This window comes from Coregonus clupeaformis, chromosome 19, assembly GCF_020615455.1.
Source record: "Coregonus clupeaformis isolate EN_2021a chromosome 19, ASM2061545v1, whole genome shotgun sequence".
Lineage (NCBI taxonomy): Eukaryota > Metazoa > Chordata > Actinopteri > Salmoniformes > Salmonidae > Coregonus > Coregonus clupeaformis.
The window spans coordinates 29514162-29534770 of record NC_059210.1 but is presented as its reverse complement, the minus strand read 5'-3'; the positions used below and the strand labels follow the sequence as shown (position 1 = coordinate 29534770).

At 44.1% G+C, this 20609-nt stretch overlaps 1 protein-coding gene across 2 annotated transcripts in view; it reads right to left on the bottom strand.

Annotated features, from left to right (window-relative positions):
• The window catches only part of LOC121531327 (solute carrier family 66 member 2-like), a 104591-nt gene that overhangs the window by 48385 nt on the left and 35597 nt on the right, over nt 1-20609 (bottom strand). For both annotated transcript variants that reach the window (XM_041836558.1, XM_041836559.2), the window contains exon 4: nt 11684-11900. In XM_041836558.1, coding sequence (XP_041692492.1) covers nt 11684-11900 — 217 coding nt within the window. The remainder of the gene's footprint in view (nt 1-11683; nt 11901-20609) is intronic.

The window sequence follows — 20609 nt, the reverse complement described above, 5'->3', positions numbered from 1 at the left end:
CTCTGTGGGTGTAACATTTATTGACAATTTTGATACCTTCTGGAAACAAAGCTCATATTATAAGGAGGATGGGATCCACCCAAATCATTTGGGTTCCTGGATCCTTTCACAGCATTATAAGGCTGCGATGAGACAATACCCAAGTCCAGCTCATTTAATCCCTACCATTGTGTCGCTGAGTTGACATAATGATTCAGCAAATGTACATTATCCTAGGGGCGCTGTAAATAACCTAATTTATGTCCCTCTTACTGCCCGGAATGCCTCTGCTGATCCTACAGCTATTGTATGCAGTAATCATATGCCTATGAACCACAGTAATACTGTTAGCACTGAGGTGGTGTGCCCTAGTAGGAAGTCCACTGTGTGCAGTTCACCCTGCACAAATAAAAATAACCAGAGAATGGTCTACCTCTGCTAAGCTTCCCAGTAAAGCAAGAAAAATAATCAAGCATCCCAGAAAAGTGTTAAAAATAGCACACGTTAACATATGTAGCTTAAGAAACAAGGTTCATGAAATCAATAATTTGCTAGTAACAGATGACATTCATATTCTGACAATCTCTGAAACTCACTTAGATAATACCTTTGATGATACAGTGGTAGCAATACAAGGTTATAACATTTACAGAAAAGACAGAAATGCCAATGGGGGCGGTGTTGCGGTCTATATTCAGAACCGCATTCCTGTAAGTAATAAGGCTACAGGTTCACCTGCCTCACCTAAAGCCCATTCTGGTGGGAAGCTGCTATAGACCACCAAGTGCTAACAGTCAGTATGTGGATAACATGTGTAAAATGCTTGATAATATATGTGATATCAATAGAGAGGTATACTTTCTGGATGATTTAAATATTGACTGGCTTTCATCAGGCTGCCCACTCAAGAGAAATCTTCAAACTGTAACTAGTGCCTGCAACCTGGTTCAGGTTATCAATTAACTTACCAGGGTAGCTACAAAAGTACAGGAATGAAATCATCAACATGTATTGCTCATATCTTTACTAATGCTGCAGAAATTTGTTTGAAAGCAGTATCCAAATCCATTGGATGTAGTGATCACAATATAGTAGCCATATGTAGGAAAACCAAAGTTCCAAAGGCTGGACCTAATATTGTGTATAAGAGGTCATACAAGAAGTTCTGTAGTGTTTCCTATGTTGTTGATGTGAAGAATATTTGTTGGTCTGTGGTGTGTAATGACGAGCAACCAGACGCTGCTCTTGACACATTTATGAAATTGCTTATCACAGTTACTAATAAGCATGCACCCATTAAGAAAATGACTGTAAAAATTGTAATTATAGACCGGAAGTAGAGGCCTGGGCGTTGTTGTTCACTAATTTACTCCAAGTAGGGAAAGGATGGTGGGGTTGAAAAGTAATAAAGGGGAATATATATATATAAAAAAATTAAAAAAACATGGGGGATTGGAAGTGATGCAGACAATTACATTGATAGAAGATACAATCTATCTGCAATATTAAGCTGATCCATCCCCCCCCCAAAAAAAAATAATTAAAAAAAATAAAAAAAAGGAAAAATTATAAAAAAACAAAAAAAAATGACTGTAAAAATTGTTGAATCCCAGTGGCTTGATGATGAAATGAAAAATTGTATGGTTGAGAGGGATGAGGCAAAAGAGATGGCAAATAGGGTCTGGCTGTACAACCGATTGGCAAATGTACTGCAAATTGAGAAATCGTGACTAAACTGAATAAAAATAAGAAACTACACTATGAAACAAAGAATTATATTAAATATTATATTATAGTAAAAAGCTTCAGTGCACCTTAAATGAAATTTGGTGCAAAAAGGCAAACTCTGCTCCATCATTCATTGAATCAGATGGCTCATTCAATACAAAACCCACTGATATTGCCAACTACTTTAATTATTTTTTAATTGGCAAGATTAGCAACCTTAGGCATGACATGCCAGCAACAAACGCTGACACTACACATCCAAGTATATCTGACCAAATTATGAAAGACAAGCATTGTAATTTTGAATTCCGTAAAGTAAGTGTGGAAGAGGTGAAAAAATTATTATTGTCAATCAACAATGATAAGCCACCGGGGGTCTGACAACTTGGATGGAAAATTACTGAGGATAATAGCGGACGATATTGCCACTCCTATTTGCCATATCTTCAATTTAAGCCTACTAGAAAGTGTGCCCCCTCAGGCCTGGAGGGAAGCAAAAGGTATTAACCTACCGAAGAATAGTAAAGCCCCCTTTACAGGCTCAAATAGCCGACCAATCAGCCTATGTTTGACCAGACAAAATGCTATTTTACAGTTAACAAATTGACAAGACTTTCAGCACGCTTATAGGGAAGGACATTCAACAAGCACAGCACTTACACAAATGACTGATGATTGGCTGAGAGAAACTAGATTTTGGGGGCTGTTTTGTATGACTTCATTGTGTCTTGACATTATCGATCATAGTATGTTGCTGGAAAAACTTGTGTTATGGCTTTACACCCCCTGCTATATTATGGATAAAGAGTTACCTGTCTAACAGAACACAGAAGGTGTTCTTTGATGGAAGCCTCTGCAACAAAATCCAGGTAGAATCAGGAATTCCCCAGGGCAGCTGTCTAGGCCCCTTACTTTTTTCAATCTTTACTAACGACATGCCACTGGCTTTGCGTAAAGCCAGTGTGTCTATGTATGCAGATGACTATACACACTATACACGTCAGCTACCACAGCAACTGAAATGACAGCAGCACTTAACAAAGAGCTGCAGTTACAGTGAGGGAAAAAAGTATTTGATCCCCTGCTAATTTTGTACGTTTGCCCACTGACAAAGAAATGATCAGTCTATAATTTTAATGGTAGGTTTATTTGAACAGTGAGAGACAGAATAACAACAAAAAAATCCAGAAAAACGCATGTCAAAAATATTATAAATGGATTTGCATTTTAATGAGGGAAATAAGTATTTGACCCCCTCTCAATCAGAAAGATTTCTGGCTCCCAGGTGTCTTTTATACAGGTAACGAGCTGAGATTAGGAGCACACTCTTAAAGGGAGTGCTCCTAATCTCAGCTTGTTACCTGTATAAAAGACACCTGTCCACAGAAGCGATCAATCAATCAGATTCCAAACTCTCCACCATGGGCAAGACCAAAGAGCTCTCCAAGGATGTCAGGGACAAGATTGTAGACCTACACAAGGCTGGAATGGGCTACAAGACCATTGCCAAGCAGCTTGGTGAGAAGGTGACAACAGTTGGTGCGATTCATCGCACATGGAAAAAACACAATATAACTGTCAATCTCCCTCGGCCTGGGGCTCCATGCAAGATCTCACCTCGTGGAGTTGCAATGATCATGAGAACGGCGAGGAATCAGCCCAGAACTACACGGGAGGATCTTGTCAATGATCTCAAGGCAGCTGGGACCATAGTCACCAAGAAAACAATTGGTAACACACTACGCCGTGAAGGACTGAAATCCTGCAGCGCCCGCAAGGTCCCCCTGCTCAAGAAATAACATATACAGGCCCGTCTGAAGTTTGCCAATGAACATCTGAATGATTCAGAGGAGAACTGGGTGAAAGTGTTGTGGTCAGATGAGACCAAAATCGAGGTCTTTGGCATCAACTCAACTCGCCGTGTTTGGAGGAGGAGGAATGCGGACTATGACCCCAAGATCACCATCCCCACCGTCAAACATGGAGGTGGAAACATTATGCTTTGGGGGTGTTTTTCTGCTAAGGGGACAGGACAACTTCACCGCATCAAAGGGACGATGGACGGGGCCATGTACCGTCAAATCTTGGGTGAGAACCTCCTTCCGTCAGCCAGGGCATTGAAAATGGGTCGTGGATGGGTATTCCAGCATAACAATGACTCAAAACACACGGCCAAGGCAACAAAGGAGTGGCTCAAGAAGAAGCACATTAAGGTCCTGGAGTGGCCTAGCCAGTCTCCAGACCTTAATCCCATAGAAAATCTGTGGAGGGAGCTGAATGTTCGAGTTGCCAAACGTCAGCTTCGAAACCATAATTACTTGGAGAAGATCTGCAAAGAGGAGTGGGACAAAATCCCACCTGAGATGTGTGCAAACCTGGTGGCCAACTACAAGAAACGTCTGACCTCTGTGATTGCCAACAAGGGTTTTGCCACCAAGTACTAAGTCATGTTTTGCAGAGGGGTCAAATACTTATTTCCCTCATTAAAATGCTAATCAATTTATCACATTTTTGACATGCGTTTTTCTGGATTTTTTTGTTGTTATTCTGTCTCTCACTGTTCAAATAAACCTACCATTAAAATTATAGACTGATCATGTCTTTGTCAATGGGCAAACGTACAAAATCGGCAGGGGATCAAATACTTTTTTCCCTCACTGTAGTTTCAGAATGGGGGGCAAGGAATAAGTTAGTCCTAATTATTTAAAAAACTAAAAGCATTGTATTTGTGACAAATCATTTACTAAACCCTAAACCTTAACTAAATCTTGAAATGAAAAATGTGGAAATTGAGCAAGTTGAGGAGACTAAATTTCTTGGAGTAACCCTGGATTGTAAACTGTCATGGTCAAAACATATTGATACAACAGTAGCTAGGATGGAGAGAATAAAGCGCTGCTCTACTTTCTTAACAGCACTATCAACAAGGCAGGTCCTACAGGCCCTAGTTTTGTTGCACTTGGACTACTGTTCAGTCGTGTGGTCAGGTGCCACAAAGAGGGACTTAGGAAAATTGCAATTGGCTCAGAACAGGGCAGCACGGCTGGCCCTTGGACGTACACAGAGAGCTAACATTAATAATATGCATGTCTCAAAGTGGAGGAGAGATTGACTTCATCACTACTTGTATTTGTGAGAGGTATTGACATGTTGAATGAACCGTGCTGTCTGTTTGAACTACTGGCACACAGCTCAGACACCCATGCATACCCCACAAGACATGCCACCAGAGGTCTCTTCACAGTCCCCAAGTCAAGAACAGACTATGGGAGGCGCACAGTACTACATAGAGCCATGACTACATGGAACTCTATTCCACAGCAAGTAACTCATGCCAGCAATAAAATTAGATTTAAAAAACAGATAAAAATACACCTTATGGAACAGCGGGAACTGTGAAGAAACACAAACAGACACATGCAATCAATCACATTGTAGGATTTTTTATGAATTTATTTGCAAATTATGGTGGAAAATAAGTATTTGGTCACCTACAAACAAGCAAGATTTCTGGCTCTCACAGACCTGTAACTTCTTCTTTAAGAGGCTCCTCTGTCCTCCACTCGTTACCTGTATTAATGGCACCTGTTTGAACTTGTTATCAGTATAAAAGACACCTGTCCACAACCTCAAACAGTCACACTCCAAACTCCACTATGGCCAAGACCAAAGAGCTGTCAAAGGACACCAGAAACAAAATTGTAGACCTGCACCAGGCTGGGAAGACAATCTGCAATAGGTAAGCAGCTTGGTTTGAAGAAATCAAATGTGGGAGCAATTATTAGGAAATGGAAGACATACAAGACCACTGATAATCTCCCTCGATCTGGGGCTCCACGCAAGATCTCACCCCGTGGGGTCAAAATGACCACAAGAACGGTGAGCAAAAATCCCAGAACCACACGGGGGGACCTAGTGAATGACCTGCAGAGAGCTGGGACCAAAGTAACAAAGCCTACCATCAGTAACACACTACGCCGCCAGGGACTCAAATCCTGCAGTGCCAGACGTGTCCCCCTGCTTAAGCCAGTACATGTCCAGGCCCGTCTGAAGTTTGCTAGAGTGCATTTGGATGATCCAGAAGATGATTGGGAGAATGTCACATGGTCAGATGAAACCAAAATAGAACTTTTTGGTAAAAACTGAACTCGTCGTGTTTGGAGGACAAAGAATGCTGAGTTGCATCCAAAGAACACCATACCTACTGTGAAGCATGGGGGTGGAAACATCATGCTTTGGGGCTGTTTTTCTGCAAAGGGACTAGGACGACTGATCCGTGTAAAGGAAAGAATGAATGGGGCCATGTATCGTGAGATTTTGAGTGAAAACCTCCTTCCATCAGCAAGGGCATTGAAGATGAAACGTGGCTGGGTCTTTCAGTATGACAATGATCCCAAACACACCACTCGGGCAACGAAGGAGTGGCTTCGTAAGAAGCATTTCAAGGTCCTGGAGTGGCCTAGCCAGTCTCCAGATCTCAACCCCATAGAAAATCTTTGGAGGGAGTTGAAAGTCCGTGTTGCCCAGCGACAGCCCCAAAACATCACTGCTCTAGAGGAGATCTGCATGGAGGAATGGGCCAAAATACCAGCAACAGTGTGTGAAAACCTTGTGAAGACTTACAGAAAACGTTTGACCTGTGTCCTTGCCAACAAAGGGTATATAACAAAGTATTGAGAAACTTTTGTTATTGACCAAATACTTATTTTCCACCATAATTTGCAAATAAATTCATTAGAATTTTTCTCATTTTGTCTGTCATAGTTGACGTGTACCTATGATGAAAATTACAGGCCTCTCTCATCTTTTTAAGTGGGAGAACTTGCACAATTGGTGGCTGACTAAATACTTTTTTCCCCACTGTATGTGGTAGTAGAGTAGAGGCCTGAGGGCACACACTTAACATGTTGTGAAATCTGTTATGAATGTATTGTAATGTTTTTAAAATGTAAAACTGCCTTAATGTTGCTGGACCCCAGGAAGAGTAGCTGCTGCCTTGGCAACATCTAATGGGGATCCATAATAAATACAAATACTCTTCCTAGAGCTGGCTGCCGGCCAAACTGAGCAATCGGGGGAGAAGGGCCTTGGTCAGGGAGATGACCAAGAACCCGATGGTCACTCTGATAGAGCTTCAGAGTTCCTCTGTGGAGATGGGAGAACCTTCCAGAAGGACAACCATCTCTGCAGCACTCCACCAAATAGGCCTTTATGGTAGAGTGGCCAGACGGAAGCCACTCCTCAGTTAAATGCACAACAGCCCACTTGTAGTTTGCCAAAAGGCTCCTAAAAGGACTCTCAGACCATGAGAAACAAGATTATCTGGGCTTATGAAACAAAGATTGAACTCTTTGGCCTGAATGCCAAGCGTCACGTCTGGAACAAACCTGGCACCATCCCTTGGGTGAAGTATAGTGGTGGCAGCATCATGCTGTGGGGATGTTTTTCAGTGGCAGGGACTGGGAGACTAGTCAGGATCGAGGGAAAAATGAACGGAGCAAAGTACAGAGAGATCCTTGATGAAAACCTGCTCCAGAGCACTCAGGACCTCAGACTGGGGCAAATGTTCACCTTCCAACAGGACAACAACCGTAAACACACAGCCAAGACAATGCAGGAGTAGCTTCGGGACAAGTCTCTGAATGTCCTTGAGTGGCCCAGCCAGAGCCCGGACTTGAGCCCGATCGAACATCTCTGGAGAGACCTGAAAATAGCTGTGCAGCGACGCTCCCCATCCAACCTGACAGAGCTTGAGAGGTTCTGCAGAGAAGAACGGGAGAAACTCCCCAAATACAGGTATGCCAAGCTTGTAGCATCATACCCAAGTATGAAAATGTATGCAGTCACTAACTAAGTCGCTATGGATAAGAGCGTCTGCTAAATGACTAACTGCTAAATGACCCAAAAAAAAATAATAGAGGCTGTAATCGCTGTCAAAGGTGCTTCAACAAAGTACTGAGTAAAGGGTCTGAATACTTAGGTAAATGTAATATTTCATTACTTTATTTAGCAAACATTTCTAAAAACCAGTTTTTGCTTAGCATTATGGGCTATTGTGTGTAGATTGATGAGGGGGGAAAACAATTAAATCAATTTTAGAATAAGGCTGTAACATAACAAAATGTGGAAAAAGTCAAGGGATGCACTGTAGAACGCTATGGACTCACCAGCTTCCGCTTTCTTCCATTATGCTCTTTATAACAAACACGTGACTGGCTCAACTATTCTGGGGAAGTACGGTAAGCTTCATAATGTAAAATAATGTGACAAGGCGAAATTAACGCGATCTGACTTCTCTCGTACCGTATTGCACAAGTTGACTGTGGTATTTACTTAAAAAGTAGTTACAAATATAAAAATGTATTCAAAAACTTCTAAGAAATAGTTTCAACGGTATTGACGGTATATGAAAACCATCCCGTAGTCATTTCCAAATACCCTGGTATACGGTATATACGGTATACTGCCCAACCCTACTGTAGTCCAAATACAATCAGCTCCATTTGTCCTCAGGACAGAATAACCATACTATGAGACAGCAGTCACAGCTCAGCACAGTAACAAAGTTATCCTTCCTCATCCATCCTCAGTTCCATGCAGATAAGTCAGAGTGGAGACATGCTTCAGGCAGCACAGCCCTTCATGAGCCAAATTAACTATCAAGAGCACAGTTTAAGCATGCAACGGAGGAATGAGGGCTCATTTATATGGTGTTTCCAACTGTAATTCATATTTTATATTAACACAATCAATGTGTCACAGCCCTGATGCTAAACTGTAATGTCTTTGTCCTTTACGTGATTGCACCGTGGCTCTGGGCGGCAACGGGCTCATCCAATCAGTGAGAACATGAGGCCCGGTTCATCTCTTTCTCTGGGTGTCTCTACAGTGTTGGGTTAGTGGGTGGCATGCCCTCTCTGTGTGTCATTCTAGTACTACAGCTACGATCACTACTACAGTCATCTTAGGGTAGTCCGTCTTTCTAGGAGGCCAGCCTGTTCCTTATTGCCTCATTGAACTTCGGGGTCAGCTTCAGCGCGTGCGTGTGTGTCTATATATCCGTGTGTGTCCACATCACCAACGAACTATCATGGTCCAAACACACCAAGACAGTCGTGAAGAGGGCACGACAAAGCCTATTCCCCCTCAGGAGACTAAAAAGATTTGGCATGGGTCCTCAGATCCTCAAAAAATTCTACAGCTGCACCATCGAGAGCATCCTGACTGGTTGCATCACCGCCTGGTATGGCAACTGCTTGGCCTCTGACCGCAAGGCACTACAGAGGGTAGTGCGTACGGCCCAGTACATCACTGGGGCAAAGCTCCCTGCCATCCAGGACCTCTATACCAGGCGGTGTCAGAGGAAGGCCCTCAAAATTGTCAAAGACTCCAGCCACCCTAGTCATAGATTGTTCTCTCTGCTGCCGCACGGCAAGCGGTACCGAGTGCCAAGTCTAGGTCCAAAAGACTTCTCAACAGCTTCTACCCCCAAGCCATAAGACTCCTGAACAGCTAATCATGGCTACCCGGACTATTTGCACTGCCCCCCACCCCATCCTTTTTACGCTGCTGCTACTCTGTTAAGTATTTATGCATAGTCACTTTAACTCTACCCACATGTACATATTACCTCAACTACCTCAACTAGCCGGTGCCCCCCGCACATTGACTCTGCAACGGTACCCCCCTGTATATATAGCCTCCCTACTGTCACTTTATTTTACTGTATATATAGCCTCCCTACTGTCACTTTATTTTACTTCTGCTCTTTTTTTCTCAACACTTTTTTTGTTGTTGTTTTATTCTTACTTTTTTTGTTTAAAATAAATGCACTGTTGGTTAAGGGCTGTAAGTAAGCATTTCACTGTAATGTCTGCACCTGTTGTATTCGGCGCATGTGACCAATAAAATTTTATTTGATTTGATATATACACAGTACCAGTAAAAAGTTCGGACACACCTACTCATTCAAGGGTTTTTCTTTATTTTTACTATTTTCTACATTGTAGAATAATAGTGAAGACATCAAAACTATGAAATAACACATTTGGAATCATGTAGTAACCAAAAAAATAGCCACCCTTTGCCTTGATGACAGCTTTGCACACTCTTGGCATTCTCTCAACCAGTTTCACCTGGAATGCTTTTCCAACAGTCTTGAAGGAGTTCCCACATATGCTGAGCACTTGTTGGCTGCTTTTCCTTCACTCTGCCGTCCCACTCATCCCAAACCATCTCAATTGGGTTGAGGTCGGGGGAGTGTGGAGGCCAGGTCATCTGATGCAGCACTCCATCACTCTCCTTCATGGTAAAATACCCCTTACACAGCCTGGAGGTGTGTTGGGTCATTGTCCTGTCGATAAACAAATGATAGTCCCACTAATCCCAAACCAGAAGGGATGGGGTATCGATGCAGAATGCTGTGGTAGCCATGCTGGTTAAGTGTGCCTTGAGTTCTAAATAAATCACAGACATTGTCACCAGCAAAGCACCCCCGCACAATAACACCTCCCCCTCAATGCTTTACGGTGGGAACTACACATGCGGTGATCATCCATTCACCCACACCGCGTCTCACAAAGACACGGAGGTTGGAACCAAAAAGGACCAAAGGACAAATTTCCATCGGTCTAACGCCCATTGCTCGTGTTTCTTGGCCCAAGCAGGTCTCTTCTTATTATTTGTGTCATTTAGTAGTGGTTTCTTAGCAGCAATTTGACCATGAAGGCCTGATTCACACAGTCCCCGCTGAACTGTTGAGATGTGTCTGTGACTTGAACTCTGAAGCATTTATTTTGGCTGCAATTTCTGAGGCTGGTAACTGTAATGAACTTATCCAGAGGTAACTCTGGGTCTTCCATTCCTGTGGCGGTCCTCATGAGAGCCAGTTTCATCATAGTGTTTGATGGTTTTTGTGACTCCACTTGAAGAAACTTTAAAAGTTCTTGAAATGTTCGGTATTGACTGACCTTCATATCTTAAAGTAATGATTGACTGTCATTTCTCTTTGCTTATTTGAGCTGTTCTTGCCATAATACGGACTTGGTATTTTACCAAATAGGGCCATCTTCTGTATAACCCCCCTACCTTGTCACAACACAACTGATTGGCTCAAACACATTAAGAAGGAAATACATTTCACAAATGAACTTTTAAGAAGGCACACCTGTTAATTGAAATGCATTCCAGGTGACTACCTCATGAAGCTGGTTGAGAGAATGCCAAGAGTGTGCAAAGCTGTCATCAAGGCAAAGGGTAGCTATTTGAATAATATCAAATATATTTGTATTTGTTTAACACTTTTTTTGTTACTACATGATTCCATATGTGTTATTTCATAGTTTCGATGTCTTCACTATTATTCTACAATGTAAAAATAAAGAAAAACCTTTGAATGAGTAGGTGTGTCCAAACTTTTGACTGGCATATACACATACATACACACACACACACGGCAGACTGACCAGGTGGAAGCTATGATCCCTTATTGATGTCACCTGTTAAATCCACTTCAGTGTAGATGAAGGGGAGGAGACAGGTTAAAGGATTTTTAAGCCTGAAGACAATTGAGACATAGATTGTGTATGTGTGCCATTCAGTGGGTGAATGGGCAAGACAAAATATGTAAGTGCATTTGAACGGGGTATGGTAGTAGGTGCCAGGCGCACCGGTTGGAGTGTGTCAAGAACTACAACACTACTGGGTTTTTCACTCTCAACAGTTTCCCGTGTGTATCAAGAATGGTCCACCACCGAAAGGACATCTAGCCAACTTGACACAACTGTGAGAAGCATTGGAGTCAACATGGGCCAGCATCCCTGTTGAATACTTTTGACATCTTGTAGAGTCCATGCTCCGAGGGAAAAAGGGGGTGCAACTCAATATTAGGAAGGTGTTCCTAATGTTTTGTCAACTCAGTGTGTACACCACACAGGGTTCATAGATTGTGTGACAGCTTGCCAGGCCACTCACTCACCTCATGCCACGGGTGGAGTGGTTGTGATAGTTCTGCAGCAGCTGTGGCACCCCCAGCATGGCCTCAAACAGCACGGCCAGGGAGCCCAGGCCCTCCACGAACAGCACAGAGTCCAGCAGGAGAAGGGTGAGGAAGGCACACAGCACCGTGAAGGCAAAACAGAATAGCAGGTAGTCCTCAAATGCACTCCAGCTCCAGAAGTAGCGCAGGTCCAGATCTAAGAGAGGAGGAAGAGGGGGAGAGAGAATGAGCGAGAGAGAGGGGGGTGGAGAGGGAAAGAGAAGGGGGAGGAAGACAGAGGGAGTGATAGAGGGAGAAGGGGAGGGGGAGAGATGTGGAGAAATTCCTTCATTAGAAAATGCACCCTCACAGACATTCATTGAACACACAACACAAATCAATAGAGTGCAAGTAAGGGAATGAAACAGACTCAGAAGCTTTTACATCAAATCAAAGTAAAATGTAGCCGTTGACACTAAGCCTACACTCTGACCAATGAGAAAGAGATGCAACATGGCAGCTGAAATAAAATGTGGTCACAGACAGAGAGCTCTTCTCTCACTGTAACAAATATTCATTATTCAGATATTCTAAGAATATTTCAACTTCCATCCATTCTTTTCTGTGTTTGCACTGGCAGCCCAATAGGGTAGGCCTACTGTAATATAGTAGCAGAGCCCTAGAGAGAAGACAAGCTGTTCACAGAAAACAGAGGCATGCAAATATACAGTTCCAGATCTGCTTCACTGACTTTTAATATTGCCATTGTTCATCTAATTATATTCTAATGCAATTCATGGACATAAAACCTAAAAGGAGAGAGAATGAGGTAGTCAGAAAGAGACCCCCCTGAGGGTCACAATCTGAAATAAGAGTCTAGCTTTGATTGACCTCAAATCCAGAGATGATCATGCATACTGTGTCAAAGGTTCTGTCTGGTAATGGTATATATAGGACCAGTCAGCTCTTCACAAGACATCCCACATGATCAATGGCCTTATATTCCTTTGAAATTACTAGAGAGGTGGGAATAGAATGAGCTGACATCAGCTGAATGGAATTGATAGTTAAATTAGAGCCCATTTGTTAGTGAGCCGACTGGACTGTGACGTTCCATATAGGAACTGGTCATGTTCCGCGTATTGTCATTAGGTTGTGCGTTCCGAGCGCCTGCACACAACACACGGCAGCACCTGTCAGGGGGAACAGTGGCGTCGGCGGTACACACCTGTCAGGAACACAGCCCACTACCCACCACCGCCGCCACGCCCACGGCATTGTGAAAGAGGCAGAGTGAGACGTCTCATAGCGAGCAGCGTGCATGACTAATGTCCTTTTACTGGACAGCTCCTACAGATCCAACACAGAGACAGGATCCAGTAGGTAGGATAGATGATCAGAACAGAGAGGGGGACAGGATGCGTACACTCGCTTATGACCGCACACACACATTGTGGCGTCCGTCCTTGCAGTGAGGTCACAGCACATGAATAATATCTGTAGCACCAGATGCTGACACTGATAGAATCTGAACAGGGCCTGGCAGAGAGACCTTATTCAAAAAAAGAGTCCTCAGAGGACTTCATTTTCACCTGCAAATAAAAATCAGATTTATTTTACCCCCCCCCCTCTATTCTAGTGTGCTGGCAGCTTCAGGGGAGAGCTCTGCCCTTTGTCGGGAACATGAAAGCTCCTCTCTCCTTTAAATAAGACAGGCAAAGCTGCTGACAGCAGCAGCACTACTGGCACTACTAAAGCTTGCCCTGTTTTCCAAAGTGCGGTCTGTTTTGCCCAAAAACAGTATAGCTCCTTATATCTATTCACTGCTCCCTCGCTCTCTATTCACTCCTCCCTCTCTCCATGCACTCCCCCTCTCCTTTTAATAAAGCCTGATAGTTTTATATGCACAAAAAACACCTACAGCAAATTGTCAAGTAAAACATGAAGAAACATAACCAATGGATCTGAATCACATCTAAAAGAACAAATCTGTACATTTCCCTCTCTCATCTCCCCTGTTCGACCTCTCTCCTCTCCCCCTTTCGACCCCTCTCCTCTCCCCCTTTCGACCCCTCTCCTCTCCCCCTTTCGACCCCTCTCCTCTCCCCCTTTCGACCCCTCTCCTCTCCCCCTTTCGACCCCTCTCCTCTCCCCCCTTTCGACCCCTCTCCTCTCCCCCCTCTCGACCCCTCTCCTCTCCCCCCTCTCGACCCCTCTCCTCTCCCCCTCTCCTCTCCCCCTTTCAACCCCTCTCCTCTCCCCCTTTCGACCCCTCTCCTCTCCCCCCTTTCGACCCCCTCTCCTCTCCCCCCTTTCGACCCCTCTCCTCTCCCCCCTTTCGACCCCCTCTCCTCTCCCCCCTTTCGACCCCCTCTCCTCTCCCCCCTTTCGACCCCTCTCCTCTCCCCCCTCTCCCCCTTTCAACCTCTCTCATCTCCCCCTTTCAACCTCTCTCATCTCCCCCTTTCAACCTCTCTCATCTCCCCCTTTCAACCTCTCTCATCTCCCCCTTTCAACCTCTCTCATCTCCCCCTTTAAACCTCTCCTATAATTGCCCTTTTTCTCTCTCTACCATCCAGGCTCCTACACCATCAGAGGTAGGCTGGCCTTCCCAGTGAGATCCCTGGCAGTGTTGTGCTTAGCTTAGCCAGCCTGGAGAGGAGAGCAGACTTGTTGACAGGCCACACTTGAAAAGACCAACACAAGAAGGCACCGCACCAATGAGGAAAATTGGGGAGGTGAGGTGCTTTTTTTTTCAACAGCTCTTCAGAGATCAAACATTTCAATTACTAAAACAGCAAAACAAAGTGCTCAATGGAAATTCTTCAAACATCGTGACAGTGACGGTAACCCAGGGCAAACAGATTTACAGCGGAGTCCACCTCAACCATATCTAGGATACCATCAAGGGTTTACATTCTGCCAGTCATCTGGAAGTCAGGCAGTACAACTAACAGCAGCCAGTGTTAGCAGTGTTACAGTGCCCCAACAAGCTTGTCCATCTCAGCCCACAACAAGGAAAAGGAGACGGAAAGAAATATACATTTCAATCAAGGCATTTCATGTCATGCAGAGTACAGAGATATCTAGAGAAAGACAGCTAGAGAGAGAGGCCCAGAACATCCATGCTCATCATCCAGAGAGCCAACTGAGCCTCCCAGCCAGAGGAGACCCAGCTCATGATGGGTCTACTCCATCACAGCCCACCCCAGGCTCCAAACCCCACCCCAGGCACCCAGACCCCATGCCCCAGTTCCAAGGGAGCCGGGCAGATGCCGTCCCTGCACTGCTGTTCTCCTGCAGGGTAACCAGGGCCAACCGAGCCACCCTGTCTTTCTGTTTGCTGAGCCCATGACTCTGGGACAGGTCAACCATCTGTACACAGATGCTGCCATTTCAGCTCATAGTACGCCCATGAGTATCGATTGTTCAAAGGTTGGATCTAGTTAGGTTGGATCCAAGATAATAAAACCATTAAATAAGATCTGCCAGACAAACAATTTCTTTTGATTTTCCTATGATGTCAAGCAAAGAGGCACTGAGTTTGAAGGTAGGCCTTGAAATACATCCACAGGTACACCTCCAAATGACTCAAATGATGTCAATTAGCCCATCAGAAGCTTCTAAAGCCATGACATCATTTTCTGGAATTTTCCAAGCTGTTTAAAAGGCACAGTCAACTTATGTGTATTTAAAACTTCTGACCCACTGGAAATGTGATACAGTGAACCTCTTTCACGTCATACTTTATATAGGAACACCGCAGAGCGAAAAAAAATGTCTTTAAAATCTTGCCCCTAGTCAAAAAGCTGGATTTTTGTATTCATCAAGTCGAATTTGAACGAACGTGACAGGGGGTTTCGATTATAGCTGTATTACAGCATCTGAGTGACTGGTTACCAGACAGACTGACATGGACATGACTGCTGATCAGGGAGCAGTAATGTGGGTCTGAAAGTAGCTCCACTCAAATTCTACCGGAGAAAGAAAATGTACTGTACCCTTCTCATAAGCTCTTTGAATATTCTGAACAAGGACAAAGACCGTGCCGATATAGCTATGTCATTAAGTTCATATTCAATGAAGCAGCTCTAAGTACATCGATTAAATTGGAATTAAATTACAATTTCTAAATCATTTAGCCATTCAGGCATATCCACATTTGCATTTTGCAACATATAGTAGATGACTGCAGTACTATTATATTGTGGCCCTGCTGCAGTGTCCTATGGTTCTGACCTGGGTCAGTCACACATCAACCCCTGCCTGTGTGTTTAATGAACATTTATTAAAATAAATAATGAGGACTGATTTGCATTATATGTCATTATAATACTCTGTAGTAGCACACTATTTAATCCTGGAAGATAATTGTACAGGCAGCACAAACCAAGGCAATCACATCCCTGAATGCTCACTAAAGCAGGTCATGTTAGGTGGGCCTTTTCAAGGTACTTTCCATAATAATCTAAGAGAATAAACAAAACATTGCAGTCAGGCAGAAGACATGACTTTAAAGCGTTGGTAACTCAAACCTTTGCATGAGATCAAATGTCCCATTGACGTCACCTCTATGACAAGTTATTTACTTAAAGGGACACATTTACACATACTTCAAGTTAGGATTTGTCCTCGACTACTTTTCTGAGGTAGCATACCAGACAGCCACAGACCCCTTATGTATTACAATAACACACATGGTGTTTCTATTTTGTCAGAGATAGTCTAGTCTATCTGACAATGTGGATAGCAATGACCTCGCTGGCAAAACAGGTTAATAATCCAGCATCCTCCCAGAACCCATCTTGGTAAAGTCCCATGCAGCTCTCTGACGCCACACAGAAAACAGAGTGAAAAGTAGCAGACTGCGGAAGGAGGAACTGAGCAGGTCAATGGACATCCTATCTAAATAATGACTTTTAATGAGGGCCGGATGGTAATTAGACTGGGGTCAGACTGGGTGATGCGGTAATCACACCCCGAGGAGGGCTGAGGAGGAGAGTGCCTGCCGCCAGGGTAACGTTCTGACAGAACAGCAGCTGGAATGTACTGGGCATTCGGAAAGTATTCAGACCCCTTGACTTTTCCTACGTTACAGCCTTATTCTAAAATTGATTAAATAAAATAAAATCCTCATCAATCTACACACAATACCTCAATGACAAAGCGAAAACTGGTTTTTAGAATTTTGTGCATCCTGTTTCCATTGATCATCCTTGAGATGTTTCTACAACTTGATTGGAGTCCACCTGTGGTAAATTAAATTGATTGGACATGATTTGGAAAGGCACACACCTGTCTATATAAGGTCCCACAGTTGACAGTGCATGTCAGAGCAAAAACAAAGCCATGAGGTCGAGGAATTGTCCGTAGAGCTCAGAGACAAGATTGTGTCAAGGCACAGATCTGGGGAAGGGTACAAAAATATTTTTGCAGCATTGAAGGTCCCCAAGAACACAGTGGCCTCCATCATTCTTAAATGGAAGAAGTTTGGAACCACCAAGACTCTTCCTAGAGCTGGCAGGCCGGACAAACAAAGCAATCGGGGGAGAAGGGCCTCGGTCAGGGAGGTGACCAAGAACCCGATGGTCAATCTGACAGAGCTCCAGACTTCAACTGTGGAGATGGGAGAACCTTCCAGAAGGACAACCACCTCTGCAGCACTCCACCAAATCAGGCCTTTATGGTAGAGTGGCCAGACGGAAGCCACTTCTCAGTAAAAGGCACATGACAGCCCACTTGGAGTTTGCCAAAAGGCACCTAAAGGACTCTCAGACCATGAGAAACAAGATTCTCTGGTCTGATGAAACCAAGATTGAACTTGAATGCCAAGCGTCACGTCTGGCGCAAACCTGGCACCATCCCTACGGTGAAGCATGGTGGTGGCAGTATCATGCTGTGGGGATGTTTTTCAGCAGCAGGGACTGGGAGACTAGTCAGGATCGAGGGAAAGATGAACAGAGCAAAGTACAGAGAGATCCTTGATGAAAACCTGCTCCAGAGCGCTCAGGACCTCAGACTGGGGCGAAGGTTCACCTTCCAACAGGACAACGACCCTAAGCACACAGCCAAGACATCGCAGGAGTGGCTTCGGGACAAGTCTCTGAATGTCCTTGAGTGGCCCAGCCAGAGCCCGGACTTGAGCCCGATTGAACATCTCTGGAGAGACCTGAAAATAGCTGTGCAGCGACGCTCCCCATCCAACCTGACAGAGCTTGAGAGGATCTGCAGAGAAGAATGGGAGAAACTCCCCAAATACAGATGTGCCAAGCTTTTGTAGCATCATACCCAAGAAGACTTGAGGCTGTAATTGTTGCCAAAGGTGCTTCAACAAAGTACAACAAAGAACAAAGGGTCTGAATACTTATGTAAATGCTTTGTCATTATGGGGTATTGTGTGTAGATTGATGAGGAAAAACAACAATGTAATCCTTTTTAGAATAAGGCTGTAACATAACAAAATGTGGAAAAAGTCAAGGGGTCGGAATACTTTCCGAATGCACTGTGTAGAACAGTCCCTATTATAGAGTTGTCAGTTCATTATATGTTTTAAAGTCTTCATATTGGAAAGCATAAAGTAAACATTAATCCAACAATCATATCATGGTCTTTGTACACACATTCATGGCATAGACTTGTTTCAAGTCAGACATACAAAAACAGAGGACAAGGTCATTCCTCAACAACAGCCTTTGACCACTGTCTCGCTGTCCAGCCACGAGCCAAATGAAAAACACCACCAGGCGTAGTCAAGGTGACATTGTCATTTCTATATCTTAGACAAGGAAAGGGTATTGTCTGGAAAGTGGTCTGATATATTCAATTGTCTGACCAGTAATACCTGAACTCACCCCCCTCAGCCTTTTCTCAGATTATCTAATTATTTACACCTGTTTTATCTGACCAGGAAGAGTTCTATTGATAATGTGTCTGGGGTGTAGCCGATAATTCACATGTGTCATATCGAGCAGGACCCGCTAGTCCCTCTGTCCCTTAGCAGGACCCTCCTCACTGCTCCAGCTGCTGATCACTATCACATAAGTCACCTTCACACGGATTAAGTGTGTGTACACACCGGTAATAGGTAATTTACCAAACTTTGTCTCCTAGGCTATTTGTTGACTTTCATGCCTACCTCTTAGAATGCTAAGAACGTACAGAGCAGTACACTACATGCTTGACCACCCTCCTTCACCAAGGTCAATCCTCTGTGTTCAACCATTACCCTCTCCCATCCTGTTGTTATCCTCTAAACATGCAGCTGGCCTGCCTACCCTGGCTGATGTCTAAATAAACGTACCTCAAGTCACAGTACAGTGTGCAACATGCCGCATTACCTCACACTCCTCTCTCCACACACTGCTACTACAATCTGTCTGCCTACATAACAGCCTTCCCTCTAACCACTTCTACAAGAGCACAGCAAGATTACAGTCGTTCTCACAGCATCCATTTGTGAGTTTTACCTGAACTCTCCTGCCATTCAGGGAACAATGAGTCATTAAACTATATTCTGGTTTCCACATTGTTCCTGATTGTGTGGTATTATAGAGAATAGTGTCCTGGGGGGGACAAAGTGAGCATGGGCTGTAATGTCACCGTGACCTTATGGTCAGGAGAAACATTAAGGAAAAGTCACCATTTTATCCTTACCTAAACCATGCCTTTCTGGAGAAAAAAATTAAACAAAAAACGTTCCTAGCCCTGAAGGGAAAACAAAAAAATACATTTTTGAACATTGTTTTGAGGGTGGAGAGGTAGCTGGGGAGTCAGTAATTACATAATATGGGTAGAATCAGGACAAGACAAGGACAGAACCAATAAAGGGCTGTGTTTTATCTCTAGTTCTCTGAGCTAAATGATGTTACACAGCAGGATTAAGACTGCAGGATGAAAAGAGAGAGAGTTAGAGCAAGAGGGAGAGAGAGCGAGACAGAGAGAGCGAGACAGAGAGAGCGAGAGAGAGAAAAAAGCAGCTCTGATAAGAGTTACATAAGAACAATGCAAGCCAGACAGTGAGAGTGGCATGGCTTCAAGGGCAAAGCATAACAGTAACACACGCACTGCAGCAGGGTTTCCCACCGCAGCAGGCAGATGACACCAGCCAGGCTCCAGACTCTAATGTATACAATGTCAAGCTACACACCTGACTGGGACCCATTTAGGGCCAACTAACTAACTGACAAACTCATTTATGTCTCATACAGTGCATTCGGAAAGTATTCAGACCCCTTCACGTGTTGTTACGTTACAGCCTTATTCCAAAACGGATTAGTGTTTTTTTTCCATCAATCTACACACAATACCCCATAATGGCAAAGCAAAAACAGGTTTAGAAATCTTTTCAAATGTATTAAAAATGTAAAACTGAAATATCACATTTACCTAAGTATTCAGACCCTTTACTCAGTACTTTGTTGGAGCACCTTTGGCAACGATTACAGCCTCAAGTCTTCTGGGGTATGACACTACAAGCTTGGCATACCTGTATTTGGGGAGTTTCTCCCATTCTTCTCTGCAGATCCTCTCAAGCTCAGTCAGGCTGGATGGGGAGCGTCGCTGCACAGCTATTTTCAGGTCTCTCCAGAGATATTTGATGGGGTTCAAATCCGGCCTCTGGCTAGGCCACTCAAGGACTCAGAGACTTGTCCCGAAGCCACTCCTGCGTTGTCTTGGCTGTGTGCTTAGGTTCGTTGTCCTGTTCGAAGGTGAACCTTCGCCCCCCAGTCGGAGGTCCTGAGCGCTCTGGAGCAGGTTTTCATCAAGGATCTCTCTGTACTTTGCTTCATTCATCTTTCCCTCGATCCTGACTAGTCTCCCAGTCCCTGCTGCTGAAAAACATCCCCACAGCATGATGCTGCCACCACCATGCTTCACTGTAGGGATGGTATTGGCCAGGTGATGAGCAGTGCCTGGTTTCCTCCAG